The 8332-nt window shown below is 39.3% G+C and overlaps 1 protein-coding gene across 1 annotated transcript in view; it reads left to right on the forward strand.

Annotated features, from left to right (window-relative positions):
* LOC107095519 (circularly permutated Ras protein 1-like) overlaps window positions 1-3214 on the forward strand; it is a 25861-nt gene extending 22647 nt beyond the window's left edge. The window contains exons 18-19 of the mRNA XM_015391652.1: window positions 2437-2530; window positions 2895-3214. Coding sequence (XP_015247138.1) covers window positions 2437-2530; window positions 2895-3020 — 220 coding nt within the window. The 3' untranslated portion in view covers window positions 3021-3214. The remainder of the gene's footprint in view (window positions 1-2436; window positions 2531-2894) is intronic.
* Window positions 3215-8332: the final 5118 nt, after the last annotated feature.

Raw genomic sequence — 8332 nt, forward strand, 5'->3', positions numbered from 1 at the left:
CAATACAAATACAGCTAAACTGTAGCGCCCTAGCTCCTTTTCTTTTTTTGTGATGTCAACAGAAAGAACACTATAGCTGATAAGAATGGAAATTAAGACTGCTGTGCTGAGTCTGGACTGCCCTCAGCCTTCCAGATGTCATTATGAGATGAAAACACACTTGGATGATGCTTGTCCAATTGGGAGTACAGCCCTCCAGAAAATAACTACAAAAAACCAAAAAAAAAAGTTACAAAAACTTGGAAGATGCTTGAAGCCCTCCATTATAAAATATTAAAAATTTCCCCACTTTCCTTGAAGGGCCCGTGGCTGGTCCCCTACAATTCCTTTTTAAACATTAATATTTGTACTAAATATTATTTCTGTCATGAATTGTGGACATTAAAATCTAAAGAGAAGCATGATCTCCATTTATTAACCCTGTCAGGTGGGCTGTGCCTATTCATCCTGTTATGTAAAGGATTGTGGGAGTCCATAAAGCTCATATAGCCAGATAGGAACTATGGGAACTCCCAGCACTAAATAAACTATGGGCAGGAAGCATACAGGCTTATCTTTCTACTTCCCCTCTTACTTCAACCCCTGTTCAGATAGTACTTATCATGGCGACCACAGACACACTTCAACCTTGGCTAAAATATCTTTCCAATTAGCTACATTCTAATTGAGCCCGTGACTCTACTTCTAGCTCACTAAAACAGTTGATATTATATTTAAATCACAGCTCTGGGTTAATCCTCCACTAGGTTAACATGTCAATTCTAATGAGATGCTAAATGGATTATATTCCATTTAGCTTTTAAGTTTCACTTGGCCAATACATTTGGACAATAAGTTTATTTTTATTTATGGAAATGTAAAATAAATCCCAATGGGAGAACTATATATCAGACAAATATGTTTATCATTACACTGCATATGCCTCACTTAGGAGTATTTATCCTTAACACAAGATCAGTGCTTTGTTATGTGGAGTCTAGTGCAGTAAAGTATGTTTAGACTTCTACATTAAAAAAATTAAACAGCAGCTATACAAAAGACTGGCCTGAAATGAAGAAGAAAACCCATCAGGCATTAAATGCCTGGAGTCAAGGAACAAACATATGAGGACAGCATGCCCCCCTCTAGGACAAAAAAAAGTTAAATATTAAGAATCAAAACTAAATATATGATTCAAACTAAATCTTTATCCACACATGGAGTCTGGTTTAACGTTTTTTCACAGTTCTTCAGTTGACAGGGTGTGGTGTCCACAAAGAGGCAATCATTTAAATCATGATCCCAGAGTAGGACAGTTTGAAGGCCTCCCACAGGGTGGCGCCATTTAAACAATCTCCCAACTGACTATAAACTTTAAGGCTAAGGTGAAACTTTCCATGGGTGGGACAGACACATTGGTGGACTTCAGAGTTGCTATTGTCTTAAGAAGCTGATGAGTTTGTCAATTTTTTGCTCCTTATTTAATTACCTTATCATCGGTCCACACAAATCCATCTGTTCTCAGTGCTGCATTCATTGTTATTTTTTCCTGCTCTTTTTACTACAACATTTTCACACACGTGTGTGTAAGTTAAAATCCTTTACTTCTGTAGCAGCGATACTTTACCACTCACTGGCATGGCATAGGACTACAACACCATTATGGCTAGTATCTATCATACCTTTATGGCCCAACTTTTGTGCAGGTAGATTTGTTGGCTCTTTGGTGGTTCTGCAGCTCCAACTTGTAGCACCAGATGGTTTTACAGTAATCCACCTCTTGGGATGTGGGAGCAATACAATTTAAAAAAGCGTTTTTTAGAACTTTTTTAACATTCGTGCTTGATAATCCAAAAAAGAGGAAGGGATCAGAGACTCACTTGTCTTTAATTACCCCCTTTAGAACCCGTTTTGTGTGATTGTTTTGACTACAACTAATAGAGGTGTAAGGTTATTTTACAGAGTTAGAAGAAGAGATCACATAGGATCACATAAGGATCTAATTTCTTTTAAAGGCGCACTTTGTAACTTTTGGCCACTAGGGGCGCTAGACCTATTACTTTCACATCTAGTGCCCCTAGTGGCCATAAGCACCTACTTGCTACTTGCTTTGATTCTGTTTTATTTTCCTATATTTTAATCATGTAAAGCACTTTGCATTGTCTTTGAACTGAATTGTGCTATATAAATAAATTTGCCTTGCCTTGACTTGCGTTTAGGTCACAAAGTCTGCTGTGTGCCTTTAAAGTTCTGTAAAAAAAAAATTATTTTAATCTGGTGCAACATACAAAAACTGATTAAACACAAAAAGACATAGAGTATCTAGATGCATGTTTTTGGTCTTCATGGATGAAGGCTAAAGTTAGGCGTAAATATTGGTTAAAGTTAAATGTTTTTTTTCTTATTTTGAGAGTATTCTTGCGCGATTAACTGTGTTCTGTTTTATCTATATTACAGTAAGTTGAGGCCCATTCAAAAGGAAGAGAGCATCTATGGCAACTGGATGGAAACCATGACAACAATTTGTGACGACATTAAAACAGAATCTCAGGTACCTGTGCATTAAAACTATCAAGATGTTTTGTTTGCTTACTTTTAATTGTGTATGTCAAATGTCACTATGAGTGCAATGTTATTTTTAAGCCACACTAAGAAAAATAAAGTTGAGCTTTGAGGTAAAAGCAATATATAAAGTGCTAAACCAAGAAACCTTAAATCTGATTAATTAGTGAATTAAATATTGTGGAATTTAAGTATTACTGAATAAGAATTGTTATAATTCTTATGGAGTAGATTGTGGCCAGTGATAGCTGATAACATGTAGGTTAAAACATGTTAGAAAACTTCATTTATTTTGTAACAAAAGAGAAAATGAGTGTGATGGTTTAAAACTTTGTTTCCTTGTGTTGGAGCAGATTTTGTCTGACGAGGCAGCTGAGGTGGTTTACCAACTGAAGAGAGCCAGCAGCATCAACAGCAACAACACAGCAGCTGTCCAGAAAAAGCCTTTAGTGGGGAAAAAATGTATGGCGTCAATGTAAAAAAAAAAATAAAAAAAGAAGATTCTTTGAGTCTTTGGCAGAGAGGTAAAAAGATTTTGTATAGTTTGTTCTACTGTAACTGTGCAACGGCTGTACTTTTAACATATAGCCCAGACTTTATTTGGGAATCATGGATGTGATTAATAGATGAGTCCAAAATGTTGCTATGAACAGATCATAGTGGGGCCATTAAACTGAGATTATGTTTCTGTTTTAGAGGAAACTATGTCAGTATACTTCTGTTTCATGTCAAATAAAGACCTTTGTGCTTTGTTGTAAAGTCAAGTTGAATTTTCTTTATTTTCTTCTGATGTTTTTCTTTCTTTTCTCATCTAAGGCCCTGATCCCATTATTCTGAACACTTTACAACAGGCATCCCCAAAGTTGGTCCTCGCGGGACGCTGTCCTGCAGGTTTTAGAGGTTTCCCTGCTTTAGCACAGCTGATTATGATGATTGCAGTTGAGCAAAAGCCCGTTAATGAGATTTCAATTAAAATCAGCTGTGCTGGAGCAAGGAAACCTCTAAAACCTGCAGGACAGCAGCCCCAGAGGACCGAGTTTGGGGATGCCTGCTTTCAAAAACACTTCTGTTGGCTTCTCCTATTTAGTCCAGTTGCTAACTAGATAATGATCCAGGGGTCTCAAACTGGTTCCAGAAAGGGCCGTGTGACTACAGGTTTTCTTTCCAACCAAGCAATACCACACCAGACTCCAGTCATCTCATTAACTGAGTGCAATCTGAACATGATGACTGAGTCTGGTGTGCTATTGCTTGGTTGGAAAGACAACCTGCAGCCACATGGCCCCTTTCTGGAACTGGTTTAGGACCCCTGATAATCCGTGTTTAAGAGAGGGAAGAAGTCCCTTACATCATCTTATTTGTGCTGCCCAACAGTGGTGAGAAAAGGAACTGCAGTTCAGCCTTGGTTTGCTGATTCACTGTAATCATTATGCAGCATAAGCAGATGAACTGAACAGACCGGTTCTGGTGGAAAAGAGCCGGTCTGTCAGGGCACTGGCCCAGTTATCAGATTGCTGCTGTCGGGCAACACTTTGTGCTGCAGAGCAACCTGGATGTGGTTGTTGTGGAATGTACAAGAGAAGCAGACCTGCAGGAACGTACAATCTGTAGATAGTTACATATTTCACAGTGGAGGAAATTTACCTGAGGGTTTTTGTTTTTTCTCTCTGTGAGTCACAGTCAGACAATTTACAAAGTACATTCAGGAGGTACATAGTCTAGAATATTCCCTGAGTAATCTGAGGGTTATTCTTTAACAAAGGAGTCCAAATCGCTTTACTAATTAATTAACTAATTTAAAACAATAAAAGAAATTAAAGATGACTGGAAGAGGAATGCCTTGTTTAATGCCTTAAATGTTTCCCTTTTAAGATGTAAAGTTTTTGAAGGCTTTCAGTAAAATTTTCATCCTGAAATATTTTTCAGGATTAATTGACTGAGCTGGAAACCTATATGTGACATTACTATATTACTATATTGTCCCTGGACCCCTTCTACACCCATGCTCTCTTTGATCCGCTCTGTTGGAATCGCATAGTAGAGCTTTATTGTGATGAGGTGTGTTTGAAGAGGTTCATGGTAACTACTTATACTGCAGAGTCCCTCAGCCCAGAGAGAGAATTGAATTACAGAAGAACCGCCAGTATTGTGGTCTGACATATCGTAGGAAACCAAGAAAATCTTTGTTGGAGGGAAGGTCAGAGAGGTACGGTCAGTTTGATCTTATATTGGAAATTAGGGGATGCTTTCTTCAGCAGGGAGCGGAAATCAGAGTTTTAAGATGAATGGAGTTTAAAACAGGATGCAAAAAATTATAGTTTCGGTATCATTAAAAAGGTTACTGGGTTAGAGGTTTGACTGATAAACATTGCTGCTAAAGGACAATAACCCGAAACATACAACCACAGCCACAATGAAATGGCTTAGATCAAAGAATACTCATCCTGGAATGGTCTAATCAAGTCCAGATTATCAATTCAAATTAGAATGGTTGTTCTCCAACCAGTACGATTGTGCTAGAGATACTCAGAAATAACGGCCACGAAGAATAGAAAGAAATGGAAAACTGCAACAAATACACAGAAACAAAATCAGGCCAAGGTTCATGAAAACTTTGGTACAGCTTGTCTTGCCATGATGCGTGAAGATGTCACGTCATCAGATAAAAGACGTGCCGACCGTGGGAAACAATAAACATCCAATTGCAGTTAGACAAATAACTGAAATAAACACAATGAGGCAAACATCACAAACAACCACGCCTGGAAAATGAACACCACCTTACTGGTCAAAAGGTCACAGAAGCGTACTTCTTGCGGATGATGAGGAGAGCCCTCCTGTCCCCACCCATCCTCACCGCCTTCTACAGAAGCACCATAGAGAGCGTTCTGAGCTGCAGCGCCTCAGACTGGAAGAAGGTTAGAAGAGTGGTGAAAACAGCAGAGAGGACCATCGGGGCTCGTCTTTCCTCCATAAGAGACATTTCCTCCCAGCGCTGCGTGTCCTGAGGCCGTAACATCATCAGCCACCCCTCACACCCCCACCATGGACTGTACTCCCTGCTGCCCTCTGGGAAGAGGCTTACCAGCATCAATGCCAGTCCAGCAGATTCTGTAACAGCTTTTTCCCCACTGCCATCAGACAGCTGAGATGTTTATTCACAAATCGAGACTCTGCATTACACTGATAACATCATACTTGCACTACATAGTGAATATTCAAAATAGAACTCAACTGCAATGCTTTTTTACTGCATTTTGCACCTGCATCTATTTATTTTTGCACTGCTCTGAACCTTCTACATTAAGTGCCTTTTTTTGCACCATGTCACGTCACACTAGCTACGTTTACATGGACACAACTAATCGGATTGAAGGCCTGATCAGATCAAAAATGTTTCATGTAAACATGTCAGACTGAAGATTCTAATCCGATTCGGTCCGATCGGATCTAAATTTAATTCCGAATGAGAGAGGTGGTTTTTGCCGATCGCCATTCCGATTGGCGTCCATGTAAACACCCATTCGGATCTTAAGAGTAAAATAATCTTCACTGCGCATGTGTGCGACGTCAGCGTGACGTTTTTCCGCCTTGTCAACAACAGGAAACCACCGGTCGCTCTCGCTCTCGCTGTGAACAACATGGCGGGGGGAGTCTAGGAACGCCGACTTATACACTCAAGTTCATTTAAAGCTGCAGGAAGCAGGAATTTATCCTCCTCCTCTTTCTCTTTTCTCTCTCCACAGCCCACTCGCTATCCCACGCCGGTTCAATCGCTCATTCTCTACATTTTCTCTCGTACATTTCGCTGCCAAGCGCTTTTTTCCTCCTCTCCGTTTTTCTTTCCGCTCGCTCCGAGCGCATCGTTTGTCAGGCCTCCCAAAAACCAGACGCAGACAGAACTGCCAAGTTTGGCAGGAAGTTCTGCGCATGCTTAAAAGATTTAATCTGATCCAACGCTTGGTACATGTATACACACGTCATGATCGGATCATTTCATTTAGTGTCCATGTAAACGGAGATTTTGAATTTCCGATCAACCAAGGTTTGGATCGGATCGGGGAAATTTTGCGCATGTAAACGTAGCTACTGTGTACATTTGATCACTGCTGCACTATATGAATGGAAATGTTCCTTTCTGTTGCTAAGCTGCTGCTCATTCACTGTTGGAAAGCTGTATGAATGAAATTTTGTTTTGTATACACTCTGTGTATACAAAATGACAGTAGAGTTTGTGTAGGTCTAAGGAGTTCACAGGAGATCACATGAAATATGATTTCTTTGGAAATTTTTCCCACAGGTACGGACCATTGAGAATTATGGCCAAGCAGATGAGAGATAAAAATGCAGGGGTCTAATTAATAAAGGTTGCCTAATAACAAAACAGGGAATGAAACTTGCCTACCTCACCTTCTACGCAAAGGTTGTGATTTAAAAAAACAACAACATTGTAATGAAAATGTAAGGTAATCTAACTAATGTGTGATTCTGGAGAAAGAAACTGGCAATGCAAATGACCAGATGGAGCATAAAAGCCTCATAGGATTCAGATTTGTCTCAGATGTTCATCTTAACTTTAATAATATATTTATAACTAAAAACAAAAACCTGTTGATTGATTATACACTTGATGTCGTATTCCTGTTCATTCCATTACAGGCAGGCACATTCAGGCTATGCTACATGAGGTTAAAGGCAATTTATTTACATGACACATTTTAGTAGCACAACACTTCAAAGTGCTGCCATTAAAAAGAAAAGAAAACTGCATTAGAGTGGAATTAAGAGGAAAATAGTTACAAAGAATAAAAATGAATAATTCAAATGAAATGATTATATGGAAAGGGTTTCTATATTTGATTAAAAAAATATAAGGAAGATTGGACTGGAAACTTTTTATGTTTAGATATCACAGTCAAAGGTCCCTTTAAACAAAATGTTTGTTTTGATTCAGCTGAAGAAATTCTGGTGTATGATGCATGGATTTCTCCAATGTTAATGGGTTCACTGTCACGGTTGTGGTTTTGTCCAAGTTTAATTTTTTGTTTTCATTCGTGTTATTTCGATTCTTGTGTTCTAGGTATTTTTGATTGTATCTGAGTTCTTAGAGATTTCCTGTTTGCTCTCTTGTCTCAGTCTCCTTTTCCATAGTTCCCTTCTTGCCTCTGTTCACACCTGCTCCCAATCTGCTAATTAGCCTGGTCTTTGTTTCTCTCTCCCATATAATCTCCTCCTGTTCAGTCACTCTTTGCTGGTTTGTCGTCATTACTTTGTCCCCTTCTAGTTGTGAGTATTCTTGGTTTTCAGCATTTTTGGAATTTTTGTGTATTTATGTTTTTGGATTTTTGCTTCTGTTAAACTTTTGTTATTAAACCTTTAAGTAACCACCTCAAGCTAAGTGTCAAACCACCTCCACCCTCACTGTGACACAGACAAGCTAACTGTGTCTGAACATCCACCCTAACCCCTAAATCCCTCAATCCCTATATAGAGCGGGGACTATATAGGGGACTTTATAGCGAACTCAGTTAACTGACCGTTCAGACAGATGATCACTGCTTTTTGCTTCCCACTAGTCACGTAACTCCTCCTTGACTGCGTGGTGCCTGCGCCATCTTTGTTATTAGTCACCTCTGACTGGTAGCGACAGCCTATTTCGACAGCAAATCCCATAAAGCTATGCAGGGAGATCTCTCAGTGCAAAGCATTCTGGGATACATCTGCCACTTCTGACACCTTTCTTTTTTCTCATACACTTCATAGATACTTTTTCTCTTACGTCCCTCGGCCA

The sequence above is a fragment of the Cyprinodon variegatus genome, unplaced genomic scaffold (genome assembly GCF_000732505.1).
Source record: "Cyprinodon variegatus isolate N-32 unplaced genomic scaffold, C_variegatus-1.0 Scaffold553, whole genome shotgun sequence".
NCBI classification, from domain to species: Eukaryota; Metazoa; Chordata; class Actinopteri; order Cyprinodontiformes; family Cyprinodontidae; genus Cyprinodon; species Cyprinodon variegatus.